At 38.9% G+C, this 23,324-nt stretch overlaps 1 protein-coding gene across 4 annotated transcripts in view; it reads right to left on the bottom strand.

Annotated features, from left to right (window-relative positions):
- Positions 1-23,324, bottom strand: part of PTPRB (protein tyrosine phosphatase receptor type B) — a 118,710-nt gene that overhangs the window by 60,175 nt on the left and 35,211 nt on the right. For all 4 annotated transcript variants that reach the window (XM_015063617.3, XM_015063616.3, XM_027071254.2 and 1 more), the window contains 6 exons: positions 15,214-15,489; positions 14,116-14,373; positions 11,467-11,730; positions 9,432-9,701; positions 7,076-7,336; positions 2,062-2,328 (listed from right to left, as the gene is read on the bottom strand). In XM_015063617.3, the coding sequence (XP_014919103.2) occupies positions 2,062-2,328; positions 7,076-7,336; positions 9,432-9,701; positions 11,467-11,730; positions 14,116-14,373; positions 15,214-15,489 (1,596 nt within the window). The remainder of the gene's footprint in view (positions 1-2,061; positions 2,329-7,075; positions 7,337-9,431; positions 9,702-11,466; positions 11,731-14,115; positions 14,374-15,213; positions 15,490-23,324) is intronic.

The raw sequence follows: 23,324 nt of genomic DNA on the forward strand, positions 1-23,324 counted from the left end.
GGTATCCCATATTCCCCCTTTCCCATGATAATGTCTGCACTCTTAATGTGTTTGAATAAAATAATTCATGCTTATATTTATTCACATTTTGCCCTTTCCTCAAAACATTGTGATCATTCTTCACAGAATTTTTTTGTCTTGGTTTTGCATACTTCTGTTAAATACAGTGGGTCAAATACTGATATCTCTGCTACAATTGAAATTTAGGCATAAAAACAACTATAGGCCCCACTTATTCCAAGTGGTATAAGGCACCAAACTGTTTTAGTATATCACAGTAAGTCAGAAAGCCCTTAAGGTATTTTAAAATGGGAATTAACTTATGTGGCAGAATTTGACTAGTTGTGCTTCTCTTTCCTCTTGGACACAGAACTAGAAGATATGTCCCGGCCTTCCCCGCATGACATGTAGCCATATAGTTGTGTTCCCACCAGTGGAATGTGGGTGGAAGTGACGTATCTACTTCCGGGTCCAATCATCTTCCCCTGCCTGGAACCTCTATTCTCTGGAGAAATGGACAGAGTTCTGAGGACCTAGAGGAAGGAAGAACCACAGATGGTAGGAGCCTGGATCCCTGAACTACTGCTTGGGAAAGAACCAACCAATAGAGCTATCTAATCAGGAACCCCCACATTGCACAGTTGTGTAAGCAGGAAATAAGTCAGTCTGATCTGACTAACATGACTGCAACTCACTGGCAAATGGGTGCACCCTCTCCTCAACCCTTACCTCAGCTTTCTTAATTCTCCTTCCCTCCTCCAGTAGGGGTAAATTGGTGTATATTACTAGGGATGGATTAGAAAATGGAGGTTTTGAGACATAAGTTAATTGCAGAGCTACAACCAGACTCTAGGCCTCCTGATTCCCAAGCTAAGTTTTTCAGTCCCCTACCCCCAATTATGCTACACCAATGGTTGGTGCCAAGAAGTACTGAAAGAGGAGAAAGAAGGTATCAGGAAGAAGGACGTGGGTAGTAACAACATCAGCTACCACAGAAGGAGAAAATGAGAAAAACGGTATGTATCAGTGAATTTCTTCCAAAACGAGGAAATACCTTTTCAATGACTTAGTTGCTTTTCTGGGAGAGTTAATGAAGTTAATGTTCTTTGGGTTCATTAAGTAGATGAGATTCATGATTTTTAGAAAAGGGACCTATCGATGATGCCTACAGCTGATACTCAGATAAAGGCATCAGAGATCTAGAAGAAGCAGCCTGAAATCCAACTTATGATCATATAAAATTAAGTAGGTAAAGTCACTGACCTGATTCTGAGTTCATTAGTAATTATCAAAGCTTCTACTGAATGCATTTAATTTTTTTTCTTTCTAAGAAACGGGAACATAAGTTGTATATTGTCTATTTATATTCTTTCTTGGTATTGTGCAGAAAATTGTATCTCCTTCTTTGGTGCCAACCCTGTCTGATGCACATGACCACATAGCTCTTTGCCCTATTTGACTGTGATCTCTTCAAGGTCAGGGAACATTGTTTAGTATTAATAGTATTAATATAGTATTAAGCACTTGTTTAATGCTGCTTATGAAAATATATGTGATTTGGGAATTTTATTAACTCAACTTTGAACCACAGACATTAGAGATCATTTCCTTTCTATGTCTTGAAAGAATATGAAAGGGAGTGGAATTTACTTTTTTAAAAGAAGTCTCATTACTTGTCTTCATCTTAACTGGGCCATGAACATTAAGGAAATCATCAACTGAATGTGGGCATAAGCCTCGGCATGAAATGACTATTATGTTGCTGCAAAGGTTTTTATGACACATTTATGGGAGATTTTAGAAAATTCAGAATTCATTCTCATTTACCCTCACCCACCCTGCAATTTCCATTCCTAGAAGAGTAACATGAGTTACTAAGAGTAACTCCTAGGAGTTCTAAGAGTTACTAAGGAATTGTAAGAGTTACTCCTAGAAGAGTAACCACCTTCCGGATGGTTGGTATTGAAACTTGGCTTTTGGGAGAGTCAAAAATGGATCTGTTTTCAGGATGTTTAAAAAAATCCTAGAATATACTCTTGAGTTGCCATGGGGTCCTCTTACCTGTCCTTCCCTCCACCACCACTTGTCGGGATGAGATTCCTCCACTTACTGTTGTTACAACCACAGAGTAGAGACTGCCTGATTTGAGGGAGTGGAAGCTGTATCTGCTGGTCTCACTGGAGACACTTTCGTTTTTGATGACCACGTTTTCATGGATCAGTAAGACTTGGTAGAACTCTATGTCACCCAGTGCCTGGGTCCAGTTAGTAAACAGACTGCTGGTTGTTCCTTGGTTGGCCACATACAAGCCAGTCACTTGGGCAGGCACTAAACCACAGTAGAGAAGAAGAAAAAAAAGAAAAGCAAAACAGATGACATTTAATCACCCTAAGGAAGTGTAACAAAGTGAGTCAAAAATGGAGACAGTCTTGAAGATGCTAAAAATATATCTACATTTTTTTTGCTATAGACTCTCAGCTCTATTTCCTGTGGCATATGGCAAACTACTCCCATACAGAAGCTGTTTATATGGAAAATCAAAATTACCTCAGATCCAAGGATGAGATGAAGCATACCTATTAAGTAGTTCCGATTTTACATGTTCAGTAATGAAAGAATTTTATTTTTGAATATTGCCTACTTTATGTGATTTCATCTGTCCTTACCTCATGAGAACTGAGTGCTATGTTAGCTACCTGAGCTGATGGTTGTTAGGGGTGGTAGTGGGAAATCCCTTCAACCTGATGATTAGGTTGTAGTTTAAAACCGGTTAATTCCTTACTGGCGCATTCTCAAGAGGACCATTATTACTATACGTGAAAATGCTACAATAGTATAAATTATATTATCTTATAATACTGGTAATTAACAATGATAACCATAACTAGTAGTCGGAACTATTAGTTCCTGCTTTGTGCCAGTTATGGACTCTATAGTTTTTAGAAATCATATTATTTGATACTCATTCTAAACTCTACATTTGATTTCATTTGATTCTCTTTACTGATGAGGAGACCAAAGACAATTAAATATAAGTAACTTAGCCTATTATCACAGTGCTGATGAATAGTCATCCTGGAATCCAAAGCCTGATCTATCTAACCTGTGAGCCTGTGCCCTTCTCCTATTAACAACTATTGTGATTTCTAACCTACCCATTAAAAAATCTCTTACACAGATCTTGAAGCTGACTCTTGATCAACGTATTTGATTTTCTTTGTGCCTCTTCCCTGAATTTTGGTAATCAAAAGGATTGGAATCGTGGCACAACCCTTCCTAGAATTTGTTAACTCTTGGATTAAGATACAAATATATTCATTAAAAAATATTATTGTAGTTGGGTCGGAAGATTCAATTCTCATTTTAAATTTCATATGGAAAGCAAAGGAACTAATTATAAATAATAAATAATTTTGAAAAAGAAGAACAAAGTTGGAGGAGTAACATCGTCTGATTTCAAGACTTACTAGAAAGCTTCAGTAATGAAGGCAGTGTGATACTGGCAAAAAGACAGAAACATAGATCGATGCAACAGAATTGAGAGTCCAGAAATAGACCAACACATATATAGTCAATTGATTTTTTTTACAGAGATGTGAGGGCAATTCAGTGGAGGAAGAAGGGTCTTTTCAACAAATAGGACTGGAATTATTAGATGTCCACATGCAGAGACAAAAACTTTGGCCCAGATCTCACACACATATAAAAATGAACTCAGGATGGATTATGCACTTCAATTAAAAATGTAAAACTATAAAAACTCTAGGTGAAAATCTTTGTGACCCTGTACAAGGCAAGGATTTTTTAACATGACACCAAAAGTATGGTCCATGAAATAAAAAAAAAAACTGATAAATTGGATATCAAAATTAAAAACTTACATTCTGTAAAATACACTAATACATTAATGAAAAGACAAGCCACAGACTGAGAGAAACCATTTCAATACACATTTATGACAAGAGGACTAATATCTGAATATATAAAGAATTCTCAAAATTAAGTGATAAAAAACAAACAACCCCATCAAAAAATGGACAAATATTTGAAAATATGTTCTTCCCCAAAGAAGATACACGAATGGTAAATAGGCATATGGAAAGATGCTCAAAACCATTACGCATTAGAGAAAGGCAAGTTAAAACTGCATGATATACCTCTACACACTTATTGGAATGGCTAAAAAAACCCAAAAAACCAAAAAAACACAAAACTTGCAAAACCAAGTGCTATTGAGATCATGGAGGAACTGGAAATCTCACATATTGTTGGTGGGGATGTAAAATTTTACAACTGTTTTGGAAAACAGTTTGGTAGTTTCTTCCAAAGTTAAACAATACACTTACCATAGGGTCCAGTAATGTGAATGTTGAGAATGATGGAAATGATCTTAAGACTCACAAAATGCCTTGGACTTCCAATTCTGGCAATATAGTGGGCTACGTACCGTGAAAATCCCCCCCAGTAAATACAACTATGTGTGTGGGATAAAATATAAATATATAAATGTATGAGCGCATTGTCAAGAATGTAAGGAACTCTCAGAGACCGAAAAGTGATAGAAAGGTAATTGGTTCACCGAAGCATACTTTCATTTTGGTGGCATTTTTCAAACATAAATTGAAGCTTTGATTTACAGATTTGCACGATCTATAGGATAGGAGGTAAAGTGTAGGACTTTTCCAAACTGGGGAATCTCATAGGTGACCCTGCATAACACTGGGTCCTGAAAGGTTACATTCTAAGTGTAAGTGAAATAAATATTCCCTCTCTGCTCTCAGCCTCCTTGGCACTGGATGGAGAAGAAAACCATTTCTGCTGAGCATTCATAACCTCAAGATGGTTTCAGTGAGTTTGCAACCCAGATTCATTAATACCAGGTGCTTGAAAAACCTCAAGTTGAAAATTCAAATTAAAATAGGTCTGGGTTGATAGCCACCCGTGCACCTCAAAGGATCAAATGAAAAGAAAATTCTTTCTAAAACCCATCTTCAAACAAGGCCTCAAAGAATTCTCACAAGGTTTCCAAGGTGTATGAGTTTAAGGACTCACAAACACTTAAGGAAGTAAAGCACCATGAGCAAAAGGCAGCAAACCCAAAAGACAACAGGATTGAACCCCTTAAGATTTCACCTATTATAATTATCAGACATAGAAGAAAGTAAAATAAAAATGGTTTATTTACTTATAACAACAAACGTGGATAATGGAAATATGACAAAAGAGCAAACGAGCACAAAAAAGATATGGAAAGAGAACTAAAGAGAATGTTTCAAAGTGAAGAACATACCAATTAAAATTAAAATTCAGTGGATAAAGTTGAAAAAGATGAGACAGAGCTAAAGAAAAAATTCATGAACTAAAAACAAAGGGCTGAGGAAATTATCCAGATTATAGCCAAGAGGGCAAGTATATGGAAAACATGAAAAAATATATATATACATATACATGCATATGTATATATATTCTAGAATACCAGAGGGAGAACAGAGGCAGTATCAGAGAGTTAATGGCTGAGAATTTCCAGGCATGAGGAAAGATACTAACCTACAAGTACACAAATTGTAATGATCTCAAGCAAGATACACAAATAGTAGTCTGTATCTAGGTTATTACTGTAAACAACAGAACACCAAAGGCAAAGAGTAAATCTTAAAAGCAGTCATAGTAAATAGATTACCCAGGGAGAGAGAAAAAAAAAATTAGACTGACACCTGACTTTTCTACAGCAAGGATAAATGCCGGAAAGACTACAATAATATCTTCAATGTGCTGAGAGAAACTAGCTTTCTTTTTTTTTTTTTTTTAATTTTTTTTTCAACGTTTTTATTTATTTTTGGGACAGAGAGAGACAGAGCATGAACGGGGGAGGGGCAGAGAGAGAGGGAGACACAGAATAGGAAACAGGCTCCAGGCTCCGAGCCATCAGCCCAGAGCCTGACGCGGGGCTCGAACTCACCGACCGCGAGATCGTGACCTGGCTGAAGTCGGACGCTTAACCGACTGTGCCACACAGGCGCCCCGAGAAACTAGCTTTCAACACACAATTGCAACCTAGGGAAAATATCTTTCAAGATTGAGAGCTATGTTAAGACATATGCAGAAAAACAAAAGTTTGGAGAGTTAGTCCCTAAAACTCTAACTAAAGACATGTGAAGAACGTTTTCCAAAATGAAGGAAAGTATGCCCAGACAGAACTTGTGACATACAGGAAGGAAAGATGAGAAGGTAAGTGGTAATTGTTTAGAAGCAGGCTCCAGGCTCCGAGCTGTCAACACAGAGCCCGACATGGGGCTCGAACCCACAAACAGCGAGATCATGACTTGAGCCGAAGTCAGATGCTTAACTGACTCAACCACCCAGGCACCCCTTCAAGTTCCTTTCTAACACCAATTCCTTTACTTGTGCTCTAAATCCCAGTATCTCTTGCTTATTCAAATAATAACTGCAGCAACTCCTTCCTTATATCATCACCACTCCTTTCTCTTCTAGAACATTTCTGTCTACATAAAACATGGTATCTCTTCTATTCTTGAAAAAAAAAATCCTTCTTTCAAACATACTTCCTCTTTCTGATGCTGCCCTATTTCTCTGCCTCTCCTTTGCAGCAAAACTCCTTGGAAGAGTTGTTCTCTGCTCTGTTTCAATTTCAAAATAAACCCGGGGCGCCTGGGTGGCTTAGTCGGTTGAGTGTCTGACTTCGGCTCAGGTCATGATCTCGCGGTCTGTGAGTTCGAGCCCCGCATCGGGCTCTGTGCTGACAGCTCAGAGCCTGGAGCCTGCTTCGGATTCTGTGTCTCCCTCTCTCTCTATCCCTCCCCTGCTCATGCTCTGACTCTCATTGTCTGTCAAAAATAAATAAACATTAAGAAAAATTTAAATAAATAAACAAACAAAATAAACCCAAAGTAAAACAAACAAACGAACACTAAGAGTTGAAATTAATATAATAAAAAACAAACAATAGAAAAAATTCATAAAACAATGGCCAGTACATAATAGGCACTTAATGAACACTTGTAAACTGCATGTTAAACAATTTAGCACACAGTAAAACTTTTATAGAGAATATTACCTGTTCTTCCTTTAGTCGAAGATGAATTTTTTAAGTCTCCACTAATACTGGTGACTGTAGCTATGTATTTTCGTCCAGGCACCAGGTCAGTAAAAGTGAATTCTTTGGCATCTTTGGGGAGTGACTTGTGGATGAGTAAGAGGTCTCTGTCAGCTAGTGAAATGATGTATTTCTCCCATTCTGCTATGGGCGTCTGCCACATGACACCCAGTGAGGTTTCGTTGGCGTGTTTGACACGAAGCTGGAGGACAGCCAGGGGCGCTGAGGAAAAGGCAATGGAGACTGTGTCAATGTTTTGATTCTGAAACACTAGAAGGAGGGGTGCCTGGTGGCTCAGTCAGTTGAGCGTTGGACTTTAGCTCAGGTCACGATCTCACAGTTTGTGGGTTTGAGCCCTGCATCAGGCTTTGCACTGGGAGCCTTATTTGGATTCTCTGTCTCCCTCTCCCTCAGCCCCTCCCTCACTAATGCTCACTCTCTGTCTCTCAAAAATAAACATTAAAAGAAGAAGAAGAAGAAGAAGAAGAAGAAGAAGAAGAAGAAGGAAGAGGAGGAGGAGGAGGAGGAGAGGAGGAGGAAGAAAAGAAACACTAGAGTATTTCCTAGAGAGCTGTTCCCTTCCAACTATAGGAGTGTTCCAGTTCAGCATTTCTTTTCTGAATGTGTATGAGCTCTCAGGGAAAGAAGAAAAAAAAAAAAAAAAAGCTAATCCTTGTTCTTGTTGTTGTTGTTTAAGATTTTATTTTTAAGTAATCTCTACACCCAATGTGGGCTCAAACTCACAACCCTGAGATCAAGAATTGCATGCTTTTCCCACTGAGCCAGCAGACACTCCAAACTTTGTTTATATAACGTATCCAGAAAGGAGGATTCAAAAGAATACTATTGGAAGGTACTTTTCTGGATCATTTGTTTTTGACCACATATTACCTTGAGTATTTATTTCTTCACATGAACCCTATGATACAAAAATATTTAATTCAATCTTGTCATCCACAAACCCACAGAGAAAGGTCCATGTTTGAGTATTTAGGTGAAGTTAGGAGTATTTTTTACTCCGTTAGGTTGGAAAGACAAAGTGCTTCTTCCCTTCATTTCTGAGAAGGGGCCATTGATGTACCCATGAAAGCAAGAGTAATAACAGTACCTGATTAAGGGCTCCCATTATCCAAAGAATTGAAATTGTTTCTATTTCTTTAAAAAGTTTTATTATTACAATTTCTAGGATACATCGTTAAGAATCAAGTACTGGTCCCACAAAACAACAGGGAAACAAAATTATGGAAGAACTATATTGATTTTTACATCAAAGAAATTTTCTATAATTCCATTCTAATTGAGTCCCTAAATCTGTATCTTCCTTCTTTAATACACTGAAACGAATTGGGTTGTTACAGCAAAGCCTACTTCGACTTACCTTATTCACCTAGAGGTACAGTTTAAGAAAATTTTCCTGATAATTATGACAGTATGCTGAGTGGCCTTATTGTTTCACAGTATTCCAAGTTATTTTAGGTGAATGAGGTACAATATCGGAGAGGACATAGACACTTGTTCTGTGAAATGCTAAAAGTAGCTTGGTTTAAGCTTATATAGGTCTTTGATCATTATTTAAGGGATATTAATATCTAGAAAATGAAGATATTACTGGAAGACCCCGTTGGCAAGCTAAGGAGGTGTCTTGGTCCTTTTCTTTGACATTCTTCCAAGAAGAACATTGAATCAATGCAGTTATTTACTTATCATCAGGCAAGACTAAGAGAGAAGATATTCAAATTTCATATCAAGTATGGACATTCCATATCATAGAAATGTTAAGCTTGGAAGGGCAATTCTCTTATTTGAAAGTTGAGGAAACACACTCAAAGGGGTTGTGACTTGCCCAAGGTGTTACAGTATAGTGGTGACAGCCAGAATACCAAAACCCATGTCTCAGGATTTTCATTCTCCTCTACCCTAAAATACAAATATATCCCTCTTCACATTAATAACCTTTCCTTGATACATGAAATTAGTCAACATTAGGTCAAGGCAAATTAGGTCAAGTAGAAAAATTGTCAGCTGTCCTCTTTTGTGGGAAGGATTCTCAGATTGTTTTCTTCCTATTCTTTTGGTGTTTAAAATGGCTTTCTTTTTATAGAATAATGGACTTCCTACTGGAAGCGATTTTTAATGTTCTAATTTGACAAAATTAAACATTACCAAACCTAATTCAGTCTATAATAAGTCTATAATATCTCAAATTTAGGGAACACGGGGAGGCGGAGGAGGGATGATATTGACCACTATCTGTGTTACTTGGGAGAGGGACCAAGTTAAGGTTCCAACAGTCATTACCACATTGGTATTTCCTTACCTGTCCTGCCATAGCAACGCTTAGAATTCTTCAGATTTCCACTCTCAACAGTGACTTCTACCTCATACTGTCTTCCTGGTATGAGCCCCAAGTAATCTATGACATAGTGTGTTTCCTCCTTTCCCACCGTGATGTTGAGCAGCACCACAGAATCATTGAAGAGCAGGATACGATACTGCTCCCAGTCTCCAGCAGGGGGCGACCAGCTCACTAGTAGGGACCTTATCGAACCATTGCTGTTTGCTTCCAGGTTCCCAACTTGCTCTGGAACTAAACGGTGAAATGATGTCAAAAAGGAGATTCTAAAAACCAAAAGTAAGGATACTCATTCACTTTTCATGGGAAAAAGTAGATAAGAGACCTGATTGCTGCAATTCAAAATATTTCTATCCCCTTCTAATGTTTGTGGATTGCAAGCGAGTATTCTTTCCTAATTTTGGAGGCATTTGACACTCAAGAAATGAACGCTAAAATCATCTTAGTAATATACCAGTAATGCAATTTTCTGTCACACTGTTAATAACCTAGATATAGGAGCGCTGTGTTTTCTTGATTGCACGCCAGCCCTAGGGACAGTATTGATGTTGCTTCTAATGATGTTGACATTGATGGATGTGGTTGGTGTCTTTTGGTAGAGACACTGCATGTTGTGGTCATGAAACATTCTTTTCCAAAAACAAGATTAATCTTCTTGCAATATAGCTCTGGTCTAATTATTCCTTTGCTTAAAAACATGTAAGTTCTCTCCATTAATTACAGAATAAAACACCAAGTCCTGGGTGTGGCATTCATAGCTTTCCAAGATCAGACCCCATAACCTCTGACCACTCCCTGGAGCCACCCTCCCTGCTTCCCCACTCTGCCAAATGCTGGCCTCCAATTGCATGTTCTGGAGACCTGTTAGTATCCTGGGCTCTTCTGCCTTCCTGCCTTTGCTTATGTTATTCCTTCAACCTCGAATGCCCTTTCCTCTTTTCCCTCTTCACATTTTTTAGGTCCCAGTTAAAAACCATTTCCTCTGAGAAGTCTTTACTGCTCTTCTGAACAAGAATTTTGTTCTCTTGTTTTTCTGACCATAAGGCTCTTAGTTGGAATCTCTAACAGCACAGAGAACGGACTCTTGACTTAAACACTCCGGTTTAAATTCTAACCCCACCATTTACTGTCTGGACCCCACCAATTCATCTGTCTGAATTATCTGTAAAATGATAGTAACAGAACCTCTCTCATGGTTTTGTAGGGAGAACTTGATGAAATAACGGTGTAAAGTGTTTAGTTAGTGACTGATACATGGAAATATCAATGCAATTACTATTATTAAAATGTACTCTTTTATTTTTGTGTGTGTGTATTCTATATTTGTCTGATCAGAATGAAACTTCCTTAAAAGCAAGGGTCGACAAATATTTCAGGATTTGCAGGGCGCGTATGGTCTCTGTCTCATATTTGTCTTTCTTTTTCCTTAAAAAAAAAACTTTTAAATATGTAAAAACCACACTTAGCTTGGGGCTAAGCCAAGACCTATACAAGTATAGGTCACAGGCCATATTTGGCCAAAGCGTGTAGTTTGCTGAACCCTGACATTTTAACAACTTCCCAAACTCACCGCACAGAAATTTAAACATAGGAGGCACTGGATAAATGTTTGGTTGCATAAGTTAATAAAATAATTTATGGAAAACATGATTAAGTGCTAACTGGCCCTCACTATAAGAGTTGATCAGAAACGTCTTATTCATTAGTATCAATGCTAATGCATCCACGCTACTTAAGTGCTGTGACATGAAATAGCACAGGGCAGAGCCAGTTAGGCACATCATTCAGGAACCATTCCAAACACATTTGCTTAAATAACTCAGAGGAATGCAGTTAACCCTCTGCTTTCCTCCATATATGGGGCTCTGGCCCATAGGCACCCTCAGTCACGTAGACCGTATTTCCCAAATCGTGAACTTATTTTGCCCTGATGAATGGATCTAAGCTGGATCAGACAATGATTTGGACAACCAAGGAATATTCGGAGCCCTACACTCACCTGTTCTGCCCACTGCCATCTTCTGAGCAGATAATTCACCGGAGACACAGCTGATAGTAACTTGGTAAAGTCTTCCAGGGGTTAAGTCTTTGAATTGAGTTTCAGTAACCCGGGGTCCTAGTGTTCTGGATTCTTTGATAGTCCCTTTGTGAAACAGGGTAATGTTGTAGGAATCCACATTTCCAGAAGGTCTTTGCCACTTGACTTTTAGAGAGGTCAAAGTGCCATCATTTGTCACCTTCAGATTTGAGACTTCCATGGGGGCTAAATAAGAAGAAAGGAAAAGACACTTTAACTCAGGATATTGGACCAGTCTTATGGCCAGATTTTGTACTTTAATCCCTGCAAGCCACACTCCCTGCTCAGAAGAAAACAACAATTTCACTAGCAAAAATAATACTGCAAAATCAAAGAAAGGCTGTCTGGCTGTTGGAAAGAGCACAAAGATTGGAGTCAGGAGCCTGGATTCTGGCTCAGACGTGGCCATTAGTCAGCTGGGCAACCCTGGACAGCTCTGTGTATCTCACTGAGCCTAGGGATCTTCACTGGCAAATGACGTCTTGGAATGCTCAAAGAAGTCTGTCATCTGCCTAATTTCTTCCCATATTTATGTATTTAATAATAGCAAGTACATAATAAATAGATTGGTCAACTCATCGGCCATCACAAAATTTTGTGTGCTAAAAATATGCTATCTTTCATATAAAATCATGATAAAGTTAAAGCTCAAGAGTTGTGTCATTATTTCATCAAAGGAAAATGATTACAAAAGAGAAACAATTTGGTGAATACTTTTTCTACCTCTTGGCTATGTCATAATTTTGGGCTTCACTAATAACAAAACAAAAATGTTTCATTTTAAAAATGGGCACATCACACTGATTTTGCATAAGCCAGTGATAAGTATAATTTTCTCCTGATATACATTAATAACTCTTAAGATACATGGTACTTTTAAAAAAAGATTTTATTTAAAAATTTTTTTAACGTTTATTTATTTTGAGAGAAAGAGATAGAGAGCAAGCAGGGGAGGGGCAGAGAGAGGGAGACAGAGAATCCCAAGCAGGCCATGCATGGTTGGCGCAGAGCCCGATGCGCGGTTTGAATTCATGAACCACGAGATCATGACCTGAGCCAAAATCAAGAGTCAGATAATTAACCGACTGAGCCACCTGGGCACACCTAAAGATTTTATTTTTAAGCAATCTCGTACCCAATGTGGGGCTCACCCTCACAACCCTGAGATCAAGAGTTACATGCTCCACCAACGGAGCCAGCCAAGGCTGGCCCAAGATATATGGTACATATTTGTTGGGAATGTTTATACATCTTTTGAGGTGTGATATGAAGGGTATGTAAATGTACAGGTGCCCCCAGATATCTTTCTCACCAATCTCTTGTAGTCCCAAGAACTCTCCCCATTAGAATAATTTCTAAGTCACTACATACTTAAAAGTTTCTCTTAAAAGTAGATAGTTTCTCAAGAGAGGGAATAAGTTATCAAAAGAAGAAATTTATTAGACCCACCAGAAGCATTAGAATCCATTAGAATGTAAGCTCCAAAGGGCAAAGACTTTGGCCTTGTTAGACACTATTATATCCACAATGCCTAGCATATAGTTTACACTCGATAGATACTGAACAAATGAATGAATAGAATGAATGTGTACATGAAATATTCATTAAAACTTAGCACAGATTGGGGCACCTCGATGGCTCAGTTGGTTGAGCGTCTGACTTCGACTCAGGTCATGGTCTCACAGTTTGTGAGTTTGAGTCCCATGTCGGGCTCTGTGTTGACAGCTCAGAGCCTGGAGCCTGCTTCCGATTCTGTGTCTCCCTCTCTCTCTGCCCCTCCCTGCTCTCACTCTGTCTCTATTTCTCTCAAAAATAAATAAAACATTAAAAAAATTTAAAAACAAAACCACTTAGCACAGATTAGTTTATCCGGCTATGTTAGGCTGTGAGTATAGCTCCTGTAGCCTTGGGTCTCAGGGCATGTTTTATTGGATACTGGGTTTAAGAAATGGCTGTTTCACAGGAGCAGGTCTTTGTATAGCACTGAGAAAGGTAATCTTGGCTCATTGTGAGTGATGTCACAGGGCAGAGGATGCTTATTTAAGAGAAGGAAGTAGGAATCCTTACCAAAGAGAACAAAATACTAAAAAGACAAGCTAGGGCGCCTGGGTAGCGCAGTCGGTTAAGCGTCCAACTTCAGCCAGGTCATGATCTTGCGGTCCGTGAGTTCGAGCCCCGCCTCAGGCTCTGGGCTGATGGCTCAGAGCCTGGAGCCTGTTTCTGATTCTGTGTCTCCCTCTCTCTCTGCCCCTCCCCCGTTCATGCTCTGTCTCTCTCTGTCCCAAAAATAAATAAATGTTGAAAAAAAAAATTTTAAAAAGACAAGCTAAGACTATATCAGCGGTTAACTCTGTACTTGAGAATGTTGCCGAGGGCTCATCTAAAATTTAGAATAAAAGGGAATCTCTCTTTCTCTGAGTAGAAAAGTGGGTACATCTTAAGGGCCTTCTGTAACATAAGAACTTCAATTTGTCCCGTATTGCCATTATTCAAATAATTTAATAATCCTTGGTTATTAAACATTTCCTTGATTTGAGCTTTATTCTTGTTCAGCTGGTTAGTGGAACTTACTCGTCCTGCCCAGTGCCCATCTGTAGTTTTGCAGCCCTGCAGCCTCAGTCACAATGGTCAGGTTATAGAGGTGGCCAGGTGTCAGTCCGTGGAAAGTATGAGAAGTAGCATGTCTGTCCACAACACTGCCATGAACTAGGGTCTCTTTATCCATGAGCGTCAGCTGGTATCTTTCCACATTCCCAGAGCCATGGGACCAGGAAATCAAGAGAGAATTGGTTTTGGCTGAAATACTGATATCTTTCACCGGAGATGGCACTAGGGACATAAAATGCATTGCCAAAGGATCATTGATAATTTCCTTAGAGAAGACATAGACACATTTAATTCAAAATGACACATTTATGTATGCTTCTCTGTACATCTAATTTGTATAATAAGTAATGAAAACAGCACTCTTGAAATTTCACTGGAGCCTGGATTAATGCTCTTTTCAAAGTCCGCGCCTAAAGCCACATCATAGGTTACCCACTTAACAGGTATGAAGGTAATTTTTGCCAATGAACTATGATATGGCATAGCAGCAAAGGGAAAAGAAAGGGAAGAACTATGCAAGATGAAAAACAGAAATACAGCAAGAAAGCAGGAGAGAAAACGAGAGGACAGGGCATGGTGAGAAGGATGGTACTTCATGGAAGGAGGTGGAGTGTGTCATTGACATCGGGACGTATGGGGGCAAGTAAAAACTCGTTCCGGGCGTCAGAATATTTAGGAAACGTCATGACTTGATGTTCTGAAAAGAATATACAAAGGATGAAAACACTTAAAAAATAAGTTTTATTACAAACTGGGAACCTGAGGCAGAAAATGCTGTTGCCTAAGATTTGAGTTAGAAGGGCCATTAGGAAACGCCTACTTAAGTTTGGAGAAAATTCCAGTCCCAGAGAAGTTCCAGGACTTGTTCAGAATCAACCAGCAAGCTAGCAGCGCAGCCACATCTCCTTATTTTCAGTCTAGTCTACCCACTGCACTGCACAGCATTTGTCTGTCTGTCTGTCTGTCTACTTATCTACCTATCGTCTTTGGTCTGGGGGCATTCTTACTTTTATCTCTTCAATTTACTGTATTAAATACTCGACTATCTATAAACGGTCTTACCCGTTGATCCATTGGTATAAACTGTAAGGGAACGTTTCTCTCCAGAAACAGCTGTGATGGCAATATTGTATTTATTACCAGCAGTGAGGTTAAAAAATGTATGTTCGTTCCAGGAAGTACTTTCTTGAATTTGGGTCTCCTGTATCTTGTGGCTATTGTCAAATAACTCCAACTCATAGCGGGTGACTTTTCCAGAAGAAGGAGTCCACCAAACATGCAGACTGGTTGAAGTAGTCTTCTCTTTATTGACTTCAAACTTAGCAGGAGGTAAAGGATCTGCAAGGCAAAAACCCGCAAAGATGACATGGCTTAAAGACTTGTGCAAATACATGTTAGTTTGCTGTAACTCAGATTCATTTTCCTTAAAGACTCTGAGAATCTGCTGCCCATGAAACAAATTGGCATTTTGTTCCACTTTCACACTTACCATTTCATTTAAAAAAAGAAACCCACTTAGCTACTAGTCAGATACACTTCTTTTTCTGAATAAAACTTCTTTGTTAAGAAAGTTCTGAGCTTAGAATTCCATGAAAGGTTCTATGCTCTTTGGCTTGCAAGTTTTGCACTTTCCACACACTGACAAACATCCAGGCTATGCCTGGAGAAATACCAAAAATCTTAATAGAAAATACAGACATTAGGAAATAATTTTGAAATTTGTACTGAACTTTTTTTGGTTTGTTTGTTTGTTTACAATGTCAGTACGAAGCCCAATGCAGGACTCGAACTCAAAAACCATGAGATGATGACCTGAGCTGAAATCAAGAGTCGGATACCTAACCAACTGAGCCACCCAGGTGCCCCTAAACATTTTATTTTTTAGGTTGTGGATTTTGGGGGTTAAGTATATGTAACGTTAGTTGTTGTTTTTTTTTTTTTTAAAGGTTATATATTTAGATAAAGAGAGAGAGCGCATGTGCAAGCAGGGGGAGGGCAGAGAGAGGGAGAGAGAGAATCCCAAGCAGGCTCTGCACTGGCAGCATGGAGCCCAGTGTGGGGCTCGACCTCACGAATCATGAGATCATGACCTGAGCTGAAACCAAGAGTCGAAAGCTTAACTGACTGAGCCTCCCAGGTGGCACAACTTTGGATTGTTTTTAAACATCAGAAAACCACAAAAGATACAGACCTGATTGTGAGCCTTGCCTAGGTTTGCTCAACAAAATGAATTCTCCCAACAGCTGGGATTCCTTACATTTTCTCAACTTGCATTCTAGGACATTTTGGAGCTGCTAAAGCCTCCAGAGAAGGTGAAGAGGGTTAGTCCTGCACCTAGCTGTTCACTTAGTTTCAACTCTCAAAACCATGGGTGAGTTTGAGGAGTCCCATATCCCATTTCCTGTGTATTGAATCTTCACTGTGGAACTTGAAGTAGGATGAGCCGCCTGTCCCTGCATCAGGAACTAAGTCAATAGTGTTTGGTGACCTGCCATTCTATGATGCAGTGGGACCATCTGAGAAGTAAGGCTCTCCCTACTCTGAATGCAGGGAATAGCAACATTGAGAGACATTTACATATGAGCAATTTTCAGAAATCCAACCTGGTTCTTGATCTAGAAAGTCGGATCAAGATATTGGAGGCTAAAACTCAAAGCCAGGTCACATGTTTTAGTGGCATGGCTATAAAGATCTGAGTTCTTCCCTACACTTGGCAAATTACATTTTACTCATGAAACCTCTGAAACTTTACTCTGAAACTTCAGATCCTAGAATCTTCTTAGAACAGTATATGTTTTAAGAAGGTGTTTGCTTGTGACTAACATTAATACAAATAGGAACAAGGTGGTCTTAGTCTATATCAACAAGACATTTATGGCCAGCCAACTCAGAAGACTATCTATGGGTCACCTACAGATACCACACGTAAGCTAAATACAGCCTGTGGTCAATCTAATGTCTTTTCATGTGTGTGTTTTATGCTGTGATTTATAGGACTACATCGTACTGCAAAAAACAAAACAAAACAAAACAAAAACCACAAGCCACCTAACATTTTATAATACAAGAACTAATAATAATATAAATGTCAGTTGACAAGGAAGCCAAGGCATCAGTAACCCAGAGAGCCCAAAGCGCAAGTTGTATGGTTTACACCCAAGCACAGCAGAGGTTCACCCAAAGGGTGTAGGCTCTGTAGTCTGGCAGCCTGGACCTGAATCAGATTCTCCTGCATTGTAGCTGTGTACTTCAGGCAATTCCTTAACCTCCCCGCGCCTCGCTGTTTCATCCGTGCAATGCTGATAATAATACTATCTTTTTGGCAAGATAGTTACGAAGATTTAAAAAATTTTTTTTTAAGTTTATTTATTTATTTTGAGAGAGAGATAGTGTGACTGGGGAAGTGACAGAGAGAGGAAGAGAGAGAATCCCAGGCAGGTTCCATGCTGTCAGCACAGAGCCCAACATGGGGCCCAAACCCACTAAACCAGGAGATCATGACCTGAGCCGAAACCAAGAGTTGGACGCTTAACCGACTGAGCCACCCAGGTGCCCCTGTTTATGAAGATAAAATTGAGGGTTTTCTCTAGAGCACTCAGAACAGTGTCTGGCACATAGTAAGTATTCATTGTTAGCTGCTGTTACTATTTCTATAAACAGGAGATCTTGTCATGGAAGCAGGGAAATGCAGTGGCAGAGAATGTGGGCTTTGGAGTCCGACGGAACTTAGTTCAAATCCTCGGCTCCGTCATGTATCAATCAGAAGATTTTGTACAAGTCGCTTAATCCATCTAAATCTCTGCTTTCCCATCTGTCTGGGGATTATAATAATACCTACATTCTCGGATGTTTTGAGGTGTAAAGCAGGTTTTACCTGGCACAGAATGGGCACTCAATATAAACTTACACTTGATCATAAAAAAAGTTTCCTCTGAATCACTGATAAAATGGAGGCAGAAGTAGAATACAATTTTTTAAAACTAAACTAACAGCCTTACTTGCCTTCTTCATATAAAAAACTTGATACAATCTTATCAGTTAATTCCCATGACCTAACTTTCTCACCATTAAGATAAAATAAAAAAATTCCCAAGATGATTCTAGTTTATAGGTTCTTGGAGAAAAACTGTAGCTTTTTTTCGCCCCCCTGGCAATATTATTTAAATTTCCTATCCTACATAATGGTCTATAATTAAGGACATCTTAACAAAAAGAATGAACATAATTTCCGCTCACAGAAAGTTTTCTGTTGCCTGGCAAGAATAAGGCACTTCACTACCAGGAGATTCTGGTTCCCAACGAAACTCAAGAACAACCTTGTCATAGTTGAGATGACACATTTTTGCTGAAGAGGCATTTTAAGGACAAGGATGCGAGGGACAGCTGCTTTCCAGCGATAGCTCAAAGGAGATCAATACTGTCATCTGTCTCCAAGCCAGATGAAGGTTAAAGACAATAATGGTGTGATCAGTATCATCTAAACCACATATAATCTGCAAAATATAAGCTATAGAAATGAATTTTAAGGTTGCGTGCCTAGAGGGTGAAGTTCAGAAATGCAGGCTTTATCTAATCTCTCTGAGCCAGAAAACAAAACAGTCAATCCTTTGTACATCCGCTAGAACAAAGGAACAATGAGACTGGGAAGTGCCTGGGCTGCGAGAACCTGCACTGGAAACAAACACTTAAAACCCCATTTATACCGCGATAAAGTCCTGTGCTGGCACTTGTCCACTATTGCCCCAGATGCTGCAGAAGTTAAATAGTTTTCAGACTGCTTTTCAATCTAAGCCCGAGAAAAACTCTGCTGTATTAAAAAGAATTGTTTTTCAATATTTTATCAGAAACAAATTAAGATACTTCCAAAAGGGTGTTAATTTCATATATATATGCAAATGAATGTCACATATATACATATATATGAATGCAAGAGAGAGATTTCTAATGCTAGTTGAAAATTTAGTTATATGTATGTAATCTTTTGATCATGTGACAGCTTGTATGTAATTAGAAAACCCTACTTGACTTATGTAATTCATGCTGATGGCTACAGGTATCAGTGCACACATATGTACATTTATAGCCTTTCTGGTTTTTCCATGTATCACTCTCATATATACAGTAACTAGTTAAGTTTTATAAACTACAAGAATGGTCAAAAACCATAAATCAATAATTTCATCTTAATATATCACAATTTATCATTAGCTATAAATTTAAGACATCTTTGTTTGTACTTCTTAGTTGCAAACAGACCTGGAATATGGACAGCCAAATGTTCTGTGATACTCATCTGTTACATTTGAATGAATCTATCAGTAACAGGAAGCCCGATAATTTCTAAGTGGGCTTGATGTCACCCAATTTTTCTGTTCTTAGAGGAAAAGATGAAGTTTAGCTAAATTTCTGAACCAAAATGAATTCTTTGTTTCCCTTTTTAAAAAATGGGACTTAGGAAGAAGGTGAAACTCATATATAAAAAATGCAAGTAACAATACCTCCCTAAAAATTATTTTGTATGGCCACTACAACATTATTATCTGTTGATATAGGAATGTCCAGAGTGTTTAGAATTTGAAATGATAATATTTATTTTGGAAATAAATGCAACCTTAAAACAAGAGTGCAGGCAATCCCAGGTTTAGTACCAAAAGCTTTTCTTGAAGTCACGATAGTATCACAGTGTATCTATGTAAGATCTGGTAATTAACAATGTGCTTTCTCAGTTGGAATAGGAAGTCAGAGATGTTAAGTGACTCATTTATATCATATAGGTAACAAGTAGTACAGCTGAGATTCTAACACCTGGCTGCAAGTTCCTTCTAGCTGTCCTAGGGTGGGCAATGTCTTGAATGCATATTCAGTAAAATAACAAAGCAATCAAACCAGATGTCTATGGAAAATAATAGGTAAACTTACAGAACTTCCATTTGCTGGCTTGAGTATTGTGGCCGAGATAAAATGAATAATAACACTAACCACACCTAAATCTAATTCTGTGGCTATAAAAGTTATACTGATTTTTTTGAAGAATAATTTTTCTTGATTGTTCCTTTTGTTTCCCTAACCTTACTCAGTGCTTGTGTCTGAACTGCTCCCAGAGTTTTCTGGGTGCCTTCTTTATTTCCTATCTTTCCTCTACGGTTGCCAAATAATCTCTCTGTCTATCTTCCCCATCACCACCCTCATCCATCTTATAGCACCAAGATCGTTTCAGGAGATGAAGTTTAAGTTTCTCCATAGGGACTCAGGGTCTCTGCCAATAGGATACCATTCCCCACCTCTCCACCTTATCGTTTACCACCCACTAACTCTAGGCCAAGAGATCTATCTTTTTAGTAGTTACAGGGTCCATTTCTGTATCTTCACAGAATTGGGACACTATTTAGTTAAAAGCAGGGTGGCCAGGAGACTGTAGAACTCTACAGAAAATGGAATGAACACCAACTATTCTTATTAAATAATTGGGAATTTTCTCATGGAAGTCAAGGGTGGCACCAAAAGCCACAGAGCATCCCTTGGTGCGGGTTTTTGAAAATGAGCAGGAAAACAAAATGAGAAAGCAATTGCTCAGAATCTGTGGCTCATTACATACAGTTATAGAGAGGTAATTCTCTTCTACCTTGTGGTTGTTGCTGTATGACTACTGTCAGCTTCCCGGCTTATTTTAAGAGGATATACTGTATTGCGACAGCACATCAGAATGACATGCATTTGACTTTGTCAACTTTACACACTAGACATGAAGTTCAAGCAGTAACAACTTTCCAAGTTTTAATAGCCCTGAAAGGGAAATCAGAGCAGTGTTCGCAGTGATTTACGTCGTCATCAATGGCAGTGCTGGGTGCCAAGGTACTGTGAGGGACATCGTATTTGGCCCTAGGTACGTTAGGTGGTAGATGCTCTTCTGAGAGTCTACAGTCTCTCAGGCACTCAAGACGTATGTGGAAAAGGTAAGCAAAAGGTAAATAATTAGGGAGGGTGACTTTGATGTCAGACTAGACTTGGGTCCAAATCCCATCACCGTCACTTACAACTGTGACTTTAAACAAAAAGTTGTTTAAACTCACTGATGCTCAGTTTCCCCATCTGTGAAAGAGAAAAACACCTCCTTTACAGAGTTGTAGGTGTTAAGAGGTAATGGAGGTAAATGTTAAGTGCAGCCCCGGCATGTGGCGAGCTCTCAGTAAATGGTAGTCGGTATTAATGTTGCTGCTTTTCTTGCTGTTAAGAGCGACACAGGCCAGGGGCGCGTGGGTGGCTCAGTCAGTTGGGTGTCTGACTCTTGATTTCGGCCCAGGTAATGATCTCATGGATCACGAGTTTGAGCCCTGCATTGGGCTCTAGGCTGGCAGTGCGGGGCCTGCTTGCAATTCTCTCTCTCCCTCTCTGCCCCTCTCCTGCTTGCACATGCTTTCTCTCTCTCTCTCAAAATAAATAAATAAATCAACTTTAAAGAACAATTAAAAGTAATAATAATAATAATAATAATAATAAAGAGTAACACAGGACAGCAACAACACTAAATGTGGAAATGGAGACTGATATCTAAGGGCTAAGGTCTCAGAGATTGGCTTTATGAAGGAAATGAATATGAGCAAGTTGGGAAGGTCAAAGTAGGACTTAGAAATCAAAGAGAAGAAAGGGTGTTACAGAGTGAGAGAACAGGTTAAACTAAGGCACTCCTAGTGAGCACCAGAGAACCATGCCCCTGCTGACATGTGAGGGTGCCCTGACAAGCGATGGAGAGTTAACACTGCCATCCGATTGCTATCCTTCAACAGCCCCACTCCAACCCTTTGATATTAACAAATGAGGCTTTTTCAATATTATCTAAAGTGCTATATAAATGCTGCATAAAAAGAAGTCCCTTGGCCTTTCCTTCCAATCAGATTGCTGCCCAGAAGCCTCTCCTAGGTAGAAATTCATGAGCTATCACTTCATGCGTGCCTCCAAACCTGGACATGTAGCTAGTAAGGGATTATTTTTAATGCTGGGTACCTAAATGATATTGTGGTTATGTTAAAAGGAATCCTTTCAGAAATGCATACTAAAAGATGTATAAATGGAATCAAATGATGACTTGGGTTGCATCAAAATGATATGGGGTGGGGGAGTGGGTGGAGCTATAGATGAAATAAGATTGGCTATCAGTTGGTAACTATTGAAGGTAGGTGATGAGTACATGGTAGCTAATTATATTATTCCATTTACTTTTTTACATGTTTGAGTTTTCCCATAAAAAAGGAAGAAAGCAAAACCAAAAACAAAAATTCCTAGAAATCTATATGTAAACCTACCATGTTACCTTTTTTTAAAAAAATTTTTTTTAATGTTTTTATTTATTTTTGAGACAGAGAGAGACAGAGCATGAAAGGGGGAGGGTCAGAGAGAGAGGGAGACAGAATGTGAAACAGGCTCCAGGCTCTGAGCTGTCAGCACAGAGCCCGACATGGGGCTCGAACTCACATACCGCGAGATCGTGACCTGAGCCGAAGTCGGAGGCTTAACCGACTGAGCCACCCAGGCGCCCCCTACCATGTTACCTTTAATTGCATGTTATATGTTTAGGGACATATATTCATCTTCATTTCTGTACGTTCATACACATTGAACGGGCTTGATTTCTTTTACAAAGTCAGAAAGGTGTCAATATTAGCCATTAACCCTCAGGGGTATTCCAGCAAACTGATGTCTGGAAATGGAAGGTGAAAAAATGTTTCTTTGTTCTTCTCTTATTCTGTCTGACAAATGAGATTTTATGTCTTTCTAGCTAACCTGTAGAATGCCATGCCCACCAATAGACTAATGGAGGGACAAAGTCAGACTAATGGAGGAAGCTTCCTAAACACTCAAAGGAAGATTAAGTTCAGAGAACTAGGTTGGTTCATTCCATGTGCATAGCTCAGCTTGACCTTAGAATTCCTGAAATAAATAGACGGCCCATGGCTGATTGCTAAATATTGAAATCCATCACCAAAAGTTCCACACAATTAAAAAATCAATAGCTGTTTATAATTTCTTCACACTAAAATGCTTTTAATCATGATTCCATCCTTGTGTAGGCTAAATATACATAGATTTAAGGTATTTTGTAATGTATTTTTTCTTCCTTAAAAGTTGACTTGAAAAGTAGTAACAATTATATGGTAATTTGAAAGAACTAATACCAA

Source organism: Acinonyx jubatus, chromosome B4 (assembly GCF_027475565.1).
Source record: "Acinonyx jubatus isolate Ajub_Pintada_27869175 chromosome B4, VMU_Ajub_asm_v1.0, whole genome shotgun sequence".
In the NCBI taxonomy this organism is placed as follows: Eukaryota; Metazoa; Chordata; class Mammalia; order Carnivora; family Felidae; genus Acinonyx; species Acinonyx jubatus.